Raw genomic sequence first — 19,467 nt, 5'->3', positions numbered from 1 at the left:
AGGAGCATCAAGGGTGCAGGTGTGCGGCAGGGAGGCACACCCAACCCCTGGGGGCTCAGGGTTGCTGCAGGTAGTAAGGGCTGGCAGTGGAGGGAGAGCATCATGGGGAAGGGACTCGGGCTGGTCACAGTCAAGGAGAACAGGAAGAGGAGGGGCGAGTGCTTCAAACCTCTGTGGCAACTCTCACTCGAGACTGCATACCAGCCAGAGTGAACCACTAACCACAGTCACATACAGCAACAGATTGATGACTGGAGTGAGGACGCAGGCAGCTGTGGTGGCCTGTGGGGGAAGGGCTTGCTGGCTGTCTTGGGAACACAGCCCAGGAGCCCCTGGCCAGCTCCACCCCATATGACTGAATCCAAGACCCATGGCATAGCTTTGGAAAGCAGCCCAGCAACATGGAAGCATTTGTCTTAAAAAAAGTCCATTGTCTCTCCCAACTTGCTACCTAAATGGCCTTTGCAGACACAGAAGGAGGTCAAAGCTCACAAACCAGAGCTAGGATTGATCCAGATCCAAGACCAGCGTCTTCCACAGCAGAGGCCAATAAGAGCTAACTGGGAAAACTGAGGAGCACAAGACACTAGTGGTCCTTGGTCCCCAAGCTGCCCCACTTGGGGGCTAGGTGTCTTGCTGCCAGCTGTCACTCAGTATCTGACCAAGGTCACCTCTTGGGATGTGTTGGGGAGCACTGAGACTCTGCCAGAGAGGCAAAGGATGGTCACACATAGCCCCTGGGATTAGTCACAGGGCTCTCTGGCCATGCAGAGCATGAAGGGGGCAGCAGGGAGAACTGGGGAGCCCCTCAAGGCCCTGCCTGTTGGCCAATACAATGTCTGGATGGAGTGGGCAGGAGAAAACCTGATCTTGCTGCAGGAGGAGAATAAGAACTCAGCCCAACAGATGCAGGGAAGACGTTTAGAAGACGGTGGGAGAAGTTTCTCAAAAGCACAAGAAGATGAACCTATGCATTCACAAACCCACTGGTACAATGTCCACAATAACAAAAAGTTAAAAACAGCCTGAATATCCAATAGAAGATGACAGGTAAACTGTCACCTTCATTTAACAGGTTTCCTACTGCTAGAAGTCACTTTTGAAAAAATGTGCATAAAGGGCCGATACTTGGTGAGAAAACAAAATGCAGAAGTACACCACTGACGAAAGTCCAAAACGTTTCCTAGACGCTAAATAACGAAAAGGTTGAGGGAGGACAGGGAGCCACCACCCCAGTCTGGGTGACTACAGCAGTTCTGCAGGCTTCTGCCAGCATGCGGGCGGTGGGGGGTGGGGGGGGTGGGGGGGTGGTGGTGGTGTGCTGGATTCTCCACCTGCTGCCCAAACCATGGGGGTGCAAGTGAGCTCAACTTTGGAATGGCAACTCTGTGCTGGCAGGCAGCAGCCTGGGTGTGCACGCCCCTGCACACACTCTAGTGAATGATCTTTGGTATTTCAGCTCTTACAACTAAACTTTTAAATGTTTGGCAAATGTCTGAAGTGGGGATTTAGTGAATAGTGACTCTGACTCATTGGGGTGGGGGAAGGGATGGGAGACACTGCCTGGATCTCCTCAAAGGTTAGTGTGAGGCCCCAACAAGATGGTGATCACTCATGAAGGATTTGAAGGCATTGTACAGAGTTGGTCTCAAGGATCCTTACAGGTGAAGCCTAATTTCTGGGGTGGCTGACCTGAAACCCCTCAGATTTTCAGTATAAACCATTTGTACCTCAGAAGAGGGTTCTGGCCCAGGAAGGGCTGGGGTTCCTGCCCAAGGCCACACAGAGCCAGGATACCTTATCACACCTCGCTGTAGGTGTGGAGCCCATTCTGGATCCTGGAAGAGCCAGACACTCTTGTCTGGGAGGCCTTGAACAAACTAAAAGAATTCAAAAGTCCAGTCAAGGGGTAAGACAGAGGCTCAGTGGCTAACCTGCAGCCCACATATTTAAACCCTCACAGTCCCGCCACATGGTGGAAAAGGCTATCCTTGGTGTGGTGGTGAGGGCAAAGATCACCCAACTCAGCAGAACCCATGGGCCAATAACACCCCTTGAGATCCCAACTCCCAGGAGATGCAGAACCCGGCTCACTTCTTCCTGTCTGAGCTGTCGGTCTCTGGGGGGATGCCCACCACAGTCACAGTGCCCTGCTCCACACTCAGGGGTGCGGCCATCACCAAAGGCAGCAGCTTGCAGCGCCGGTTCTTTGTCTGCAGAGGTAAATTGCACCCTTAGTCACAGCCCCATAGGGCAAGCGCACCACTCCATGCCTAGAAGCTCTAACAGGGCCAGCCACCCACTCTCCAAAAACCTCCAGGGGCTTTCTCTCACCACAGATGCTCAAGTCCCCATGCAGCTGCCCCCCACGCTGTGACACCCTATTCCTAGCCTCCTTCTGTGCCAGCGTCCCTTGGTTGTTCCCTCCCTCACCTCCTTTAGGTCCTGAAGCAGTTGTCACCTTCTCCAGGAGGACCCCCCCAACCAACCCCCCTCCGTCATCCTGCTTCAGCTTCTCCATGGCGTGCCACCATCTGACACCATACATAATCTTTTGTCATCTGTCCCCTTGCCAGCATGCATCCGCCTTCAACATGGAGACTCATGTGTTTCCTTCACTGCTGTACCCATTGCACCCATACCCTATAAAAGAGGTGACCAACTATCCTGATTTGTCCAGGACTGAAGGGTATCCAAGGGTCATTGGTCACCCTATGATATCAGAGCCTGGCTGGTGGTGACTGCTTAAGGAATATTTGATAAATGATGGGTCCTGTGAAGCGGATATTCATTCATCCTTTTTACAGATGAGGAAACTGAGGCAAGAGATCAAATAATTGACCTCACATCACACAACTGGTAAACAAGGAGGCTGAGATTTAAAAGAAGCCTAGACAGGGGCGTCAGGGTGGCTCAGTTGGTTAAGCGTCCAACTTCGGCTCAGGTCATGATCTCGTGGTACATAAGTCTGAGCCCCATGTCAGGCTCTGTATGGACAACTCAGAGCCTGGAGACTGCTTCAGATTCTGTGTCTCCCTCTCTCTCTCTCTCTCTGCCCTGCCCCCACTCACACTCTGTCTCTCTCAAAAATAAATAAACACTAAAAAAATAATAATAAAAGAAGCTTAGACAACTTTAGAGCTCATGTTTTGTCCCTAGTCCAACTTTTGTCATTATTTGACTGTCTTCACATAATACTCAAATAATCATTTTATAGGTCAGTTCAGTGGTATGAGATAATGTCAACATCCTATTAAACATTTTGTTTAGAGTAGCCCCCAGTGTAAACTGTCATACAGGAAGCAGAGTAAGACTTTGATTGTTGACATGTGTGGGATCATCCCTTTTGTGATCATACCCAGGGGGTGTGTTAGCCTGATATTAGCTGGGTAGGGGTGGGTGTTCCAGGCCAAGGCAAAGAAGGCTGTTAGGCCATACAAAAGATGGAACCACACATGGAAAAGGGAAAGCCAGCTCAGAAAACAAAGTTTTGCTAGGAAGCAAGTCTGTGCTACAACCAACTTCATCTCTCCCTGATCTGCCACAGCTGAACATAAGCCGTAGCCTCACATTCTCCATGAGGTCCCTTCCTACTTGTCCAAGAGACCAGGATGGCCAAGTAACAAAATCAGAGCTTCTAGGAACTAGAAGATTCCAAAGGGTCAGCTGAGGAAAACACAGCTCAGAAAAAGTGAGCGTTTTCCTCAGACCCCACAGCTGGTGCACGGCCACCAGTACCTCAAGGCCAGCCTCTAACGCCTAGTCCAAACTCTGCTCTGGGCATCTACCTTCTGGCACCCACCCACCCAGTTCCTCACCGAACACACAAAGGACTTCAGCAGGTGTCTGCTGAGCAGGCTCAGGGATGCTGGCTTGGAAAATAGCACAATGTCCGGAGTGCCCTGCAGGGGAAGGACACAGAGACAGTCAGACGGGGCTGCTGGCAGGCGTGGCCTGGTGCTCAGCTGTCCACAGGAAGCCTGACCTCCATGAGGGAGCAGTAGAGGAAGGGCCCCTGGGAGATGACAAGGTTGGTGCAGAGGCAGCTGGCGATGGTCTGCTGCGTGGCTCGCAGCTGCTTCTTGGCGAGTTCCAGGCCATGGTAGAGTTTGTCCAGGTTACTCCTGTAACACGGCAGACACACAGCTTCAGCATAGAGTCACAAACAGAGCACTTGGCTCCTGGGAGGGTATATGGGGATGAGAGTCTCTTTCTTTCCCTCCTGAGTTCCCTTTCATACGAAAGGAAGGAATAAAACATACATAATCCCAGTGACAAACATGAGATGTGGGAGGGGCATCAGAAGACAGGAAACTGAAAGCCAACAGAGGGAAGACACTGTCCAGCAGGACCTGGAAGGTGTCCAGAGGGCTCTGACAGAGGGGCCAGGGCAAGGTCCAAGAGGAGGATCAGGGACACCTCACCTGACGGATGGATTATTACCCTTCCCCCCACGAAAGGAGGGTTCTCCTCTAAATACATTAAAATGAACTCTGTGGAGAAGTGCACCAAGAAGTTAAAGGTCTCAAAGTGTCATATTGGCTCTCGACCTGCCAAGATGAAGCAATGCCTTCTAGCCTGTATGCTATACCCAAAGACCCAGTGCCTCACCAGGTTTCCACAGCTCCCCCTCTTGATCATGAGGACCACCAGGTATTTGAGAAATGCCTATGCCCAGAAAAAGTGACCCTAGGTGAAACAGAGATAATTTGGAGAACAAAAGAAAACTTGAAATGAATTCTAATTAAAATCTTCAAAGGAATTTGGGCAACTAAGATATTTGTAAACCAGTAACAGGATGCCATGAAAAAGGAACAATCAGAAACTCAAAGTGTTTGTGGAAAGTAAAGTGATTGCAAAAAAATAAAAAATTCACTCAAAGGATAAAGTCAAGAAGCTTCCTTAACACCAAGAATAAGACAAACATGGAAAACATAAGGCAAAAATCAGACAGAGCATTATTCCAGGAAAGAAAGAATAAAAAAAACACATATGTATGTTTGAGAGGAGTAATAAATAGTACAAAAGAATTCCCAAGCTGAAAAATCTGGGGCTTTGGATCAAAAGGGCTCGCCTGAGAACCCAGTACAATCCATGAGGCAAGATCTACCCAAGACACATCACTATGAAATCACAAAACACTGAAAATAAAAGAAAAAATCCTGCAAGCTTTTTTAGGTGGGGTATGAGGCATTGATAAAGAAACAAGAACTAAGATAGCTCAGACCTCAATTAGCACCACTGGCTGCTAGAAGACAGGGGAGCAATAAAATCCACATTTAACAGGAAATTACCTTCAACCTTGAATTGTATACAAGCTATACCAGGGACCAGGTGAGGGTAGAATAAAGATATTGTCAGATGTGCAAGAACTCAGAACATTTACCTCATATGTGCTCTTTCTTTAAAGAAAGAGAAGTATGCTCTAAAAAAATGAAAGGCTGAAAAAACCAAAGACAAGGACCCTAAGAAACACTGGCTCCAACCCAGGGCAGAGTCAGTGCCAGGGACTGGCACAGTCAGTGCCAAACATCAGTGGTGGCAGCGAACAGCAGGCCTAGAGAGCTGCAGGTCCAGGCTGGTGTCAGAAGGCAGAAGCCCAGGCTCTCCTAGACAAAAGGGACTCAAGGAATAGCTCCTGGAAGTAGAGCTGAGGAAAAAACTGGATATTATAAAGAAGGCAATTAAGAGTTCCAGGAAAAACAAAGAGCATCATCAGAAAGTAACATAATCACTGCACACGAGTGATTCTGGAACATTGATTTTCATCTTTTAGAATCAAATCTATAGTCAAGGATGAGATGACTTGCATTCTATTCTCTAACCAAGTGTTATTAACCTTAAAAATATAAAAGCATAGATTTCACAAAGTAGAAGGTATAGGGAGGAGAAAAGTAAGAATGCTAATATCTTTTTCTTACAAAGTAGGGAGAAAAGAGACAATGGTGATAGAGCAAGATGCAAGTATGTTACAGTTACAAAGGAGCTAAAAACAGTGGCACAGGAAGGGAAAGGAGCACAAAAGAGGAATAAATATTCTGTCATAGCAGGAAGTCAGTAAACAATGTCTAAAACTGCTCCATCAACTCTGGGATGAGGGCATCAACAGTTGATACTATAGTTTTGGGATTTCCTTATATTTCTAGATAAAAATAGAGCAACCACATTGTAAAACCAAAAATCTAGGACTCTCACGACAAGAGAATAAGGGAACACTGTAGACCCCAAAATATAAGCAGGGGGAATAGACCACCAACTGGCCATAAGACTGGTGTATCTTTGGGAGTTAGTGTGGGAGGGAGCAGAGAAGCAGCAAGAGCTAAGAATGTTTAAAAACACCAGGCAACTGGGGCACAGTGGTTCAAAGTGAGAGTTTTACCCTGTCCAATAGCAGGTGAGTGCAGGAGCTGTGATAAAGTGCAAGGGGACATGGTAAAGACTAGGGGGCCGTAGCAGTCTAGCTCTGACCAGCCAGAGCTCCTTTCCACTCTGGGTCCCTCACTGAGGAGAAACTGCCAAGATGGAATCAAAATTGAGTAAGACAGAGACAATATGAAAAAGGAAAAAGAAGGTACAGATAAAAATGTACCTGGGATTGTAGTGGAGGTTCTAGCAGTTGGAAAGGAAGAAGTAAAACCATCTCTATTTGCAGATAACATAATCTTGTATACAGGAAATCCTAAGAAATAACTAAAACCTATTACAACTAAAAACAAACAAACAAAAAAACTATTAGAGCTAATATATAAGTTCAATACTGTTGCAAGACACAAGATAAATATACAAAAAGCAACTGTATTTCTATGCAATAGCAATCAGTAAACAAAAATAAAATTAAGAAAACAAGTCCATTTACCATAGTGTCAAAAAGAATAAATATTTAGGAATAAATTTAACAGGGGCAACCTGGGTGGCTCAGTCGGTTAAGCATCCAACGCTTGAACTCAGCTCAGGTGATGATCTCAAGGTTCGTGAGATCGAGCCCCAAGTTAGGCTCTGTGCTGATGGTGTGGAGCCTGCTTGGGATTCTCTCTCTCCCTCTCTCTTGTCCCTCCCCTGTTTGTGAATGTGCTCTCAAAATAAATAAACATTTTAAAAAAAGAATAAATTTAACAAAAGAAGTACAAAAAGAATTTATTCTCTGAAAAATACAAAACGTTCTTGAAAAAAATTAAAGAGGATCTGAGTTAATGGGAAAACATCCCATGTTCATGGACTGGAAGACTTCCTATTGTTGAGACAACAATACTCCCCAAATTTATCTATAGGTCCAAAGCAATATGACTTCTTTGCAGTATCTGACAAGCTGATCCTAAAACTCATATGGAACTTCAAGGAACACAGAATAACCAAAACTAGCTATAAAGCTACAGTAATCAAAACCGTGTGGTATTGCCACAAGGACAGATACACCAATTGATGGGACAGAACTGAGAGTCTAGAAATAAATTCTCATATTCACAGTTCACTGATATTCAACATGGGTGCCAAAATGATTCAGTGGGGGGAAAGAAGTCTTTTCAACAAAAGGTATTAGAACAATTTGGATGTACACATACAAAAGGATTAAGTTGAACCTGTTCCTTGCACCAGACACAAAAATTAACCTCAAATGAATCATACACCTAATGTAAAGGCAAAAACTATAAAACTCTGAAGTGGTTTCTTAGATATGACATCAAAAACATAAGAAACAAAAGAAAAAGGATAACCTGGATATGACTGAAATTAAAACCTTGTGCTTCAAAGAACTGTATCAAGAAAGTGAAAAGATAACCCACAGGATGGGGGAAAATATTTGCAAATCATGTATTTGGTAAGGGATTTATATTTAGAATATAGGAAACAATTCTTACAGCTCCATAATAAAGACAATTTAAAAATGGACAAAGGACTTGAATAGACAGCTCTCCAAATGAGATCTACAAATAGCCAATAAGCACATGAAAAGCTGCTCAACATCATTAGCCATGAGGGAAATGCAAATCAAAACCACAATGAGATCCCACTTCACGTCACTTCACACTAGGATGGCTATCGTGGGTGTGGAGAAATTCAAACTCATACACTACCGATGGAATGTAAAATGATGTAATCACTTTGGAAAACAGTCTACCCATTATTCAAAAGATAAAACAGACTTACCATACGACCCAGAAATTCCATCCTCAGGCATATACGCAAGAGCAATGAAAACACGTCCACACAACTTATATATGTGTATTTATGGCAGCATTATTCATAACAGTCAAAAGGTAGAAACTACCACTGACCAATGGATGAATAAAATGTGGTATATCCATACCATAGAGTCTTATTTGCAAGAAAAAGGAAGGAAATTTCTTCATGTTGCAACATGGATGAACCTTGAGAACACTAGTCTAAGTGAAAGGAGTCAGTCATAAAAGGACATGTATTGTTCAATCCCGTTTATACGAAGTGTCCAAAATAGCAAATCTATGAAGACAGAAAGTAGATTAGTGGTTGCCTAGGGCTCAGAGAGATGGGAGATTTGGGAGGTGATGGTTAAGGGGAATGGGGGGCTTCTTTCTGATGCAATGAATATGTTCTAAAATTAGGTAGTGGTGATATTTGCACAACCTTGTAAATATACTAAAAGCCACTGAATTGTACACTTTAAATGGGTGGATTATATGGTGTACGAATTATAACTCAGTAAAGCTGTTTAAAAAAAGTATGTCAGGGAACAGGGCAGGAAACCCCAGAAAGCAGACCCCTACATTTTTTAACACTGCACAGCAACAGAAGTGGCAGTTCTCTGAAGTTAGAAAGCTGTCTGAATCATGCCTCCTCTGAAAGTCAGGGAAGCTAAATTTACACACAAAAAATGAGAAACAGACAAGGAGCAAGGTCAAATCCTCTCAAAGTTACTATCAGAAAAAAGGGAATAGGGAGAATAGCATACCTATATCGATAATGAAAGTACTCTAGAAAGATGTGCCCCCAGAAGGTCAACACTGTAATGTTCTATTTCAAAGCAAGCTCAGACACATTAAAAACAAAATATAAAATGAGACATCTCAGGAAATGAAATTAAAAAATTAGAAATAAGAGGCAAATAATTGATAAATGAAGATTAAACTAGAAAAAAACTCACAAGAATGAATAAACACCACAAATAATGACTGAAGGGGTCAAGGAGGTAAGAAATGATGATTAAAAATCAAAAAGAAAGGAGAAGGAAAGGGTTTGAGAGGAAGATGGACAGGAAATGTGTCACATGCTCCCCTGGTGGACTGCGATTACTTTCTGCAGGACACAGTCACCCCCATGCCCCTGGGGTTCCTGTGACTTGCCTCCTTGAAGAGTATTAGGATGAGGGATAGTGGCCCACTACCTGGAGAGACTGTCCAAAGCCTGGATGAAGTTATCTGTCCCTGAGCCGTCCTTCTCGGGACTCTCCATCAGTGACATGGTGGCAAAGACCACGTCACTGGCCAGGAACTTATGCTTGAACCCGAAGTGAATGCTGAAAGTCTGCACGCGCATGTCCTTCATCCTGCAATGGGAGCAAGCAACATGGCTGATATCCCTGTGTGCATGTGGGAGTGCTCTCAAGTTGTGGGTGCTCTCACTGCCAGGCTGGGCCAGCAGATGTATGGCTGTCTCTCCCTGGCTCCTGCTAATGCACAAGGCAAGACCACTGTGGTCCAAGAATGGAGGGGGGGAGAAGACCTGACATAATAGCCCTGTAACCTGGGGCACTGAGTGCCTTGTCCAAAGCTGTCCTATTGGTTGGGGGAAAGAGCACAGATGTGTGTGCAGCCCCTCCCATGTCCCAGGATGCTAGAAGCAGCCACAGGACCCTCTAGGCAGAGCGCGCCTGAACCTGGCCTCAGGGGGCCCTTCCCACAGCTATTTCCTGTGTCCAGTCAGGGATAGACCAGGTTGACCTAGAGGTCTACACCTCAGCCCCAGGATGTAAGGACCCGGACTTCTCTAGACCTGGACCTACTTTTAAACCAAAGAGAACTCAAAACTCTGGGAAAGATTAGACAGGTCATATTTGCTTGTGTATTCTTGTTTTTGCATTATTTTAGGTTAAAGCTGAAGCCTGAACAAAGCTTAATGCCGAAAAACATGTGTTTACCCAAATTTATTTGCAGACTCTTCGATCATCTCCCGCAAATTCTCCTTCAAGGAGACGTCCATGGACTGGAACTTCTGCTTCACCTGTTTCAAGGGGAGGCTAGAAAGATGACAAGCACCAGTCACATGAGTAACCTGGCTTCAGATGGAGGTCACCAAGCACCAGTGGGACTGAGAGCACCCTACAAGGAGTCCCAGTGCTCATGAGAGGGGTCTTCATATGTAGGCCTTTGGGCAATATTCTAGGGTCTCCGAGTGAGACACTTCAGGTAGAAATAGGCAGCCTCTGAATGTTGGTCACAACCAAGGGGAGGGACCCTTCCCCTGGTGGGAGGAGTGGGGGGGCCTCTGCACTCACCCCACGTCTGCAAGGCGTCACTCACCCCACGTCTGCAAGGAACTCCTGGAGACGCTTCTGCCCATGCACAGACCAGAGCTTGAACCTGGCTGCAGTGTAGCATGTGTTGCATAGGCTGTCATGGAGGGACCAGTGCTGGTAGAGTGCCAGGCGGAGGCTGGGCCCAGTCAAGGAGGCAGTGGCTGGGCAGTGACCCGTGGCTTGGGCAGTGCACGGCCCTACCCATCCCCAGAGAGCCTGCCTGCACAACCAGTTACACCTCCTTAGCTTCATTTGACCCGTATGGAGAGCTTATAAGGGGGTGTCTGCACACCATTATCACTGTTGGACAGACGGGGAAACTGAGGCGCAGGGGTTCTGAGAGTCTAGGTACTGTGGTGACAGAGACAGTCCTCATGGCTACACAGGGCAGTCCATGCTGTCATCACATCTGCTCCCTGCATGCTACACCTAGCTTGGCCCTCTCCCACACCCGCCTCTCTGCTGGACCCCCCCTGAACAAAACCCCCTCTTCTTAAACACACTGTTTACTGCCAGTGGGGCTGTGAGCATGGCTGTGTGTGAGGGTGATCCTGTCCCCACCCCATTGTGTGCCCCTTCTTCCCCGTCCCAAGGGTCTAAGCAGGATGTCAGGCTGGTTCTGCCTGCCTCCCAGTGTCATGCTGGTGCCCTGACACCATTTCTGCCAACACATCTCCCCTTGAGGCTTGGCTCTGACCACATGGTGGGCTCTGTCCTCAGTGCTGCCCAGCCTGATGGCTGGGACCTGATCCCTGGACATCCTGTGTCAGGCCCTGGTGGGCTCTCCAATCCTGGGAGCTCAGATGCCTCACATTTAACACCTCTTCCTAGACATGACCTTCTACTCACCTATCCAAATCCACGTTTATTGGTCCCCATCCATCCCAGCAGGCATAGGACAGCATCATTCCTGCCATCACTACCTACCACTGAAGCAGCAGGCCCCAGCCCTGCCTTATACCTATGGCTGCCAGTCTGTCTCCCTGCAACCAGCAGTCCAGGGACCTTTTAAGCATAAAGAATTGAACTCAACAACCTCCTCAACCTCCCACTGCCCTGGGCTCTCTGACTTTCAGACTCCACTCACCTCTCCAGTCCCTTCCTCAGGGCCTTTGCACAGCCACGGTCTTGGCCCAGGCTGTCCTCCCTCCCACCCCGTGTGTCTGAGTCTCAGCCTGAGATGTAGCCCCCCCCAAAGGCCTTTCCTGAGTATTGCCACCCAACAACCCCCTGGTTACTCCATCAATGCCCCACCTTCTTATGGAACATTTGTGCTCTGTAATCACATGCTGGCTTACTGCTTCCTGACGGGCTTGGCAAGAGTCTGCGCTCATCATTAAACTGCCCGCACTGCACAGACAGGCCCTGCAACACACCAGGCCTACAATGAGCCGTAAATAAATAGATGATGCTTCTGAACACAGCACTGGCATTTAGGAGCCAAAGCCATACAGAAGAGCCAGGACAGAGTCCGCTCCCCAGTACCTGGTGCTTTGCCCAGCCTGGAGAGCACACCAGGACCCCTTTCTCAAAGCCTCTTGTTTCATCCACTGCCTGCCTGGGTACACAGTAGACACAGCAGTACAATCCAGGCCTGCGACTTCACAGCCACAACCACACCACCCCCAGGGGGATGTGGGCTGGGCTTGCAGAGGTGATAAAGTGGTGTGTGGCTGAGCAAAACTGAGGGCAGGGGTGCTGCCTGTGCTTAGCCGGCCTGAACAACAAGGATACTCGTACTCGAAGGAGATCCGTGTACAGTCCACAGAGAGGGAGTTCTCCTCATCCTCATTCCGGTGGTTGTGCCGAGACACATGGCGCTGCAGGATGCCAACATCCGTTACGTACTTCATCCTGGAATGAAAGCACTGCCAGCCGCCTGGGTGGACGCCTTCTTCCCTCACGTGCAGCCAGGCCACGTGGCTTCCCTCCTTCCCTCGGGGGACCCCCCTCACAGGCTAAGGGGCTAGCCTACCATACAGGCTGTTCCTGTCAGGATGAGGAAGGTCCACCACCTCTGCAAAGCCAAATGTGGCTGTGGCACCAGGGCCTTGGCAGCTAGGTTCTAAGCCCTTCCTCCACGACGAGGATCCAGGCCCAAGGGGGCATGTGAGTAGACAGAGCTGGGAGGGGTGGGTTTTGGCCGCAGCCCCCTGCCCCCTTGCACTCTCCTCTGGGTGGCAGCTGTCCTGCCCTTACTTATTTGAGGCTTCCTGAGGGCAGGCACTGCGGGAGGCCAGAGCCCTGTCCAGCAGTCACAGTCAAGTGGACGGACTACATAGTGACAGTAGTCCACAGCAAAGGGTGTGGATCCTCTTAAGCACAGCAGGAGAGGGCAGACCCCAGTCCAGGTCCACCTGCAGATGGCCACTGAGCAGGACAGTGACAGTGGAGCCTCATGTGAGGGGCTGCCATAGGCCAGGGACAGTGCCTGGCGCTGCACACAACGCATGCCATCTTTAAGAGAGAAGGGGGAACAAGGCCCAGCAAGGTATCCATGCCTGTGAGACTCAGAACCCTCCTGGTCCCTAGGCTACACCATATGACTCAGGTGGGCAGAGTGGGGTGGAGAGGCAGGGAATGGGGGTGCTGGGGCCTCTGTAAACTGCACAAGGAGTGTTCTTGGACAGGGTTAGGGTAGGGGTCCCTGTCAATTCTCTTAGAGTCCTCACCTGATGGCCACCAGAATGCGGATGAGAGGGGGTGCCGGCACCCCATGCTTCCCAGGTATTTCTATTCTGGGGCAGCCCTTCAGCTCTCCATCAGGAGTGATGGGGAGCACTAAAGCCCGCTCACCAAGGGGCAAAAGAGAATTCGGCTCCATGCCAGCCCTCCTGGCAGTCCTTGCCAGCCTTCCCCTTGCCTTTGAGATCACATCCACCCTCCCTGGTAGGACTCCTGGGGTCCTCACCTCCTCCTCCCAGAGCCCCCATGTCTACCTTGCAAGGACCACATGGAGAGCCAGGATACTGAGCTCCCTCCTCTCACCTCTGGCTCCACCTGCTGGGCTCCCCGAGGGTGGATGAAGCAGACACACAAGGCCTAGTTCTAAGCCCTTCCTCGGTGACAAGGATCCAAGCCTAAGGCCAGCCCCCTCCTCATCAGGGCTCTGCCACCCATCTTCCCACTGCAAAACTGGGCTGCAGCCAGGCCATGCACATGGCCACAGCACAGGCCAACCTCTGACAGCCTGAGTGAGTGCATCCTTACTGGGTGATCTTGTCTTGCACCCACTGGTCCGTTAGTCCAACAATGGCCCACCTGGAAGAGAAGAGTGCAACAAAGCTCACAGGAGCATGGCCTGGCCCAGGCCCACCGCCTGACAGTCTCTCCTCTGCAGGGTATAAGGTTATGGAGCCAACTCAGGGCTCGCAGCATAGCAGCACAGCAGTGGGAGCTTTTGGTGCACAGGAGGGAGCGCTCCCAGGGCAAGGATGGCAGGCCTGACATGGTCTCTGGGAGCTGGCTGACCCCAACACTCTCCACCCTCATCTTTCTGGAGCAGAGCTGCAGCAGACTCGGTGCTCAGTTGCTGGTGGGTCCTGGTGTGTCACTCCACCCCCAAGCCCCTCATGTCACCTGCCCCTCTGCAATATGGCTTGCAGCACAACAGACCCTCATCAAGTCCATGTCTGTTGTCCTGGTATGAAATGGCAGGACATAGAGTCACAGAATTTAGGCCTCATAAGAGCCTTCCAAGGTCCTGTCTCTAAGCTCATCTTTTGTGGATGAGATGATGGAGGCCCAAGCTGGCCTGACCTCCCCAAGGACCATGGCCAGCCCATGGCAGAAGGAACCAAGACCTCAGGTATTACCCTCTGTCAGTCCCCAGGCAGCGTCCTTCAATAACCCCCTCTGGGACCAGAGCCAAGAATAGTCAAAGATGCTGGGAGAAGTGAGATGGAGAGGCCCTGGAAGGTTCATGTGGGGGCAGGGCATTCGAGCACCCCACCATATCTGTCAGTGCAGTGAGTCCCTTCTCAGAAGGTCTTCTTCAAAACATGCCACCATGGGGCGTCTTCCCAAGCCCACCCTTTCCTCCTTCCAACCTTCCCATGCATATATTTTGTATCAGATTATTTTGTATTTGTTCTTGTGCTATATCTGGAGTTTTCTGGAGGCATTTCAAGGGGGCATATTCTGACATCAATGCTAAACTGGAGGTACTTGTGAGTGGGCCGTCAAGGGTGCCCCCAAGCACACAGCAGGGGGTGCAGGTGAGGCTAAGAGAGCTGAACCTGAGGATGGCAGGTAGGCATCTGCTTAGGGTGATGACAGAGCACCCTGGGGCCTAGGTGTAACCAGGGCTTTGGTCCTGCCCCAGCCCCCGGCTGTCATAAAACCCTGATTCAGCAAAGACCATTACAATCCCCACCATGGGCTCAGGCCTGGAAAGAATATCCCCTCCTCATCTCGTAGAGGAGAAAACCAGAACTAGAGCAGAGGACCGAGGGGGTGGAGCAGGCCGGACCTGTATTTTTTTCCCTCAGACTCTGGGTTTAGTTTTTAAACCAACCTGTGTACAGCACCCCAATGTGCTGGGTGCTCCTGCTTGCAGCCAGTGCAGCAAACTCAGAGGTGGGCTAAGGGTTATTCCTGTACCAGATTTCACAGCACACCAGGGAAGCAAAGCTGCCTGACGAAGGCTGCCATAGTCAAATCTCCCACTCCTACTGTCACCTGAATTTACGAGGCAGCAAGGCTGAGTGGTAGGGTGGGAAGGTTAGAGTTGCACTCGGGCCCCACCCCCTGACCCTCTGCACCCGACAATGCTCCCTACATTTCCCCTAGGAGTTTGTATGCAGACAAAAGCCTCAAAGGAAGACAACCAGGGCTATGCCTATTCCCAGAAAGGGGTTGTGTCCAATGTTCCTGGTGGGGACCACACAGTGATGTCTTCTTCCAGACCCTGTTCTCACTGTGGAAGGACAAGGCTACTTGGAGAAGAAAGCCCCACACAGCACTGGTCTTGACTGGGGCCTACATACCACAGCATGTCGTTCAAGTCCTTTGACATCATCCACGCCAGGTCAAACATCACCATGGCTGACTGAAAGAAAGAAAGAAGCCTGAGGTCCAAGGCAGCTGTGCTCCTAGGCAGGGTGTGCACCAGGGCTGGGTTGTCCAGGATCCCAGCCAAGCCCCTGCAGATTGAAGGTTTTCCCAACTAGGGAAGGAAGCATTGGTGGATTCCAGGCCAAACCAAGGGAGGAAGACAGAGGAACTCAAGTCATCTGCATGGTCTCCTCTGTTAACTAGTCATTTCTATGTACATACTTCATCATGCAAGGGAGAACACCTGAGTACAGCACTGTGCTAGTGCCTCTACACATCTCACTGGGTCCCTCAGTGATACCTGGGGAGGCAATGAAGCCAGGAGGTTAGGGACCTTTGTCCACACACTCCTCCTGGCTGGCTGGCAGGCTTACACACACTCTCAGGAAGGCTGGATGAAGCAGGGCCTTGGTTCTCATCACCTGGTCGTTACAGAGGAAGGGTGCTTCAGGACCTCTGTGAGGAAGATCTTTCTAACAGGGCTGTCTGCAGACAGAAGCAACTAACTCCCTGTGAGCATAGTCTGGGTTTTGGTAGGAGACAACAAGGGGTATCAGTGTCTGACCAGAAGATTCTAAAGTCCCATTGGCTGTGCGATGCTGGGCTGCCCACCAGAGAGGATTTCCAAGGGAATGATTCACAAATCTGGAGGGAGCTGGGCGTCTGCTGCCCCACCCACCTCCCACTGCTTGGAATTTTCCATGTGCTGGGGCAGAGCAGAGAGGGAAAAAGATGATCTTTCAAAGGACAATGAGACCTTGATACTAAAAGGGATACTGGAAATATGGCACTCAGAGTTCAAGGCCCCAGGGCCAAATGCTAACACCGAACACATATTTTACTGGAAACTAATTTTCTAGGGATCCTTACAGCCTTGAGCTCTGCTCCACAGTACCAGAGTCAGGGGCACCTGGGTGGCACAGTTGGTTAAGCGTCCGACTCTTGATCTCAGCTCAGGTCAAAATCTCACAGTTCATGAGTTCAAGCCCCACATCAAGGTCTGTACTGATGACGCAGAGTCTGCTGAGGATTCTCTCTCCTTCTCTCTGCCCCTCCCCTGCTTGTGCATGCTTTCTCTCAAAATAAGTAAACAAACTTAAAAAAAAATTTTTTTTTTAATTAAACAAAACAAAGCAAAAAAATCCCTGCCACAGTCAACACAGTAGGTTTTCCATGTGAAATTCTGTTCCATAACACATGCAGTGATGGGCCTCGGTAATTATAAACAGACTTGTTCTGTATTTTTGATGGTGAACAAAAATAATAGCTGTTGTCCTTTGGGCACCTATTGGGTGTGCAGGATCATCCTAACAACTGCCTCTGAAATGAGGGCTGTTCTCTTCCTTTTATGGAGGAGCAAAAGTTTAAGTCTCAGAGAGGCTGCCCCACATGCCCTAGGTCACACAGCAGAAGTTGTGAGGCTCAGATTCAAATCAGGCTTTTATGGTTCTAAAATTTTTTTTTTTTAACGTTTATTTTTGAGACAGAGAGAGAGCATGAACGGGGGAGGGGCAGAGAGCGAGTGAGACACAGAATCTGAAACAGGCTCCAGGCTCCGAGCTGTCAGCAGAGAGCCCAATGCGGGGCTCAAACTCATGGACCGTGAGATCATGATCTGGATCGAAGTTGGACATCTAACCACCTGAGCTACTCAGGCACCCCAGGCTTTTGTGGTTCTAAAACATATGCTCATTTCTCCTCATGTTTTAGGTCACTGACCCTTGAGTCAGAACTTTATGGTGAAGTACACCTATTCGTACATACCGACGTCCCATGATATTCATACTGTTCATAGTCAAAGAGGATGTCTCTTCTGTAATGACATAAAATGCAGTTCTTCAACAGGAAGCAGTACAAGGAAGACAAACATTTGGAAAATGCTAAAACTTGACAGTAATCAAAGAAACACATTAAGTCACAGTACTCTTTGTATTCGCTTATGGACTGTTTCAGAGTGCACATGTGCAATGCAGGAAAGGGAGCAATATTGACATAAAAGGCTTGTGGCAATGAAAGAAGTAAAATGGCATAGAATAATCTTAGAATCCCACTTTTATCCTAAGACAACAATTCAAAGGAACAAGCAAGACAACACTATGTGCACAAACACAATTGTTCATTGCAGCCTTATTTGTCATGGCAAAATACCAGAAGTAACCTCCAGTTTGAAAAGGAGATTGGCCATATAAGTATAATGCAAGTCATAAAAGTGTTGGAACTATCAAAAATGGTTAGATTAAGTAAAAACAATGCAAAATTAGGTGCGTGTTATGATCACATAAAAAATACACAAGTATGGATACCCCAGGAAGATTGATTCAAAGCCAGAATCTCTTCCAATCATTGAATATGGATTATATTCACTTTCCTTTTCATTGCACTTCCCAAAATATATTTTCATTGTCCTTTCATGAGGGAGTAGCCAAGTACAACGCCCTCAGCTGGAACAGCAGAGACTTTCAGGGACTGGATCAAGTAACGAATACTCAACTCAACGGCACTGTGGCACGGTCACCTCAAGCTACAATAATCTTTCCATTTTTTTATTTTAGAGTGCTTCAATTTTTTTTAATATTTATTTACTTTTAAGAGAGAGAGAATCAGCGCATGAGTGGAGGAAGGGCAGAGACAGAGGGAGGCACAGAATTCGAAGCAGGTTCCAGACTCTGAGCTGTCAGCACAGAGCCTAAAGTGGGGCTCGAACAAATGAACAGTGAGATCATGACCTGAGCTGAAGTCAGATGCTTACCGACTGAGCCACCCAGGTGCCCCTGGAGCACTTCAATTTTTTAATTTGCAATATGAAGAGGAATTATAGATAATTCAGTTTTCTTCTCATTCACATTTTCTATGAAAACTTTTATACAATTAGCATCTATCTCATTTAGGAAGAACTTACAAATAAAACTATATCTGGAAAAACAACAAAAATAAAAGACAAGGGGCTGTTATCCCTAACAGAGAGCAGAAGACCTCTGGGCCCAGTCCTGCCACTTGTAAGACCACAGCATGATACAGAGGGGATCCAGAGCTCTTCTCCGACACAGGGAACACATGCTCACTCCTGGAGCCACCAGCCCAGAGACTCTAAACTAACTGAATTGGGGGTGCCTGGGTGGCTCAGTTGGTTAAGCATCCAACTCTTGATTTTGGCTCAGGTCATAATCTCACGATTCATGAGATTGAGCCCTGCGCCAGGCTCTGCAATGACAGCACAGAGCCTGCTTGGAATTCTCCCTCTCTCTGCCCCTCCCCTGGTCGCATGCACTCTCAATCTCTTTCTCTCTCTCTAAATGTATTGTCCTCAAATGAAAAAAAAAAAAAAAAAAAAAAAAAAAGAAAGTATCCAGTCGCCATGGAAAACATAGGTATCCCAGAGGGATTGCAGACTCCATGGCACAGGGTGCTGCTTGAAGTACACACTCACCTCCGAGCCTCCCACTCTCTTCGCTGCCTCCTCTTCATGGTTTGTGCCACTATCTCCTGATGCAGGGACAAAGAGAACAAAAGGTTGAGCAAATAGGGGAGGCTGGGTGGCTCAGTTGGTTAAGCATCTGACTCTAGCTCAGGTCATGTTCTTAGAACTTGTGAGTTCGAGCTCCACATCAGGCTCTGTAGTCAGAGCCTGGAGACTGCTTCGGATTCTGTGTCCCCCTCTCTCGGCCCCTCCCCTGCTCATGTGCTATCTCTCTCTCCTTCAAAATAAGCATTAAAAAAAAAGTTGAGCAAATAAGCCAGGAATGTACCCCTGTAGCCCGAGAAGGTTCCGATCAGGCAGAAGCCACTGGGCATGGACCCCTGAGGGAAAACATGGGTCATTCATTCCCATGTCCTGAGCTCAGCCTGGTCCTAGAGAAGAGAAGAACTGAAGTGGGGGATGATTGACACCTCTCTAGTCCACTGGCACTACAGACACCATATGG

At 48.3% G+C, this 19,467-nt stretch overlaps 1 protein-coding gene across 1 annotated transcript in view; it reads right to left on the bottom strand.

Moving 5' to 3' along the window:
• CDC45 (cell division cycle 45) overlaps window positions 1-19,467 on the bottom strand; it is a 33,352-nt gene that overhangs the window by 4,291 nt on the left and 9,594 nt on the right. The window contains exons 6-16 of the mRNA XM_030292413.1: window positions 18,972-19,027; window positions 17,309-17,357; window positions 15,478-15,539; window positions 13,700-13,750; window positions 12,224-12,343; window positions 10,494-10,625; window positions 10,112-10,210; window positions 9,359-9,520; window positions 3,986-4,124; window positions 3,819-3,902; window positions 2,095-2,213 (exon numbers count right to left, since the gene is read on the bottom strand). Of these exons, the coding sequence (XP_030148273.1) occupies window positions 2,095-2,213; window positions 3,819-3,902; window positions 3,986-4,124; window positions 9,359-9,520; window positions 10,112-10,210; window positions 10,494-10,625; window positions 12,224-12,343; window positions 13,700-13,750; window positions 15,478-15,539; window positions 17,309-17,357; window positions 18,972-19,027 (1,073 nt within the window). The remainder of the gene's footprint in view (window positions 1-2,094; window positions 2,214-3,818; window positions 3,903-3,985; window positions 4,125-9,358; window positions 9,521-10,111; window positions 10,211-10,493; window positions 10,626-12,223; window positions 12,344-13,699; window positions 13,751-15,477; window positions 15,540-17,308; window positions 17,358-18,971; window positions 19,028-19,467) is intronic.

This window comes from Lynx canadensis, chromosome D3, assembly GCF_007474595.2.
Source record: "Lynx canadensis isolate LIC74 chromosome D3, mLynCan4.pri.v2, whole genome shotgun sequence".
Taxonomy (NCBI): domain Eukaryota; kingdom Metazoa; phylum Chordata; class Mammalia; order Carnivora; family Felidae; genus Lynx; species Lynx canadensis.
Note: the sequence above shows the minus strand (reverse complement) of the source record. Positions and strands in the feature narration are given on the sequence as shown.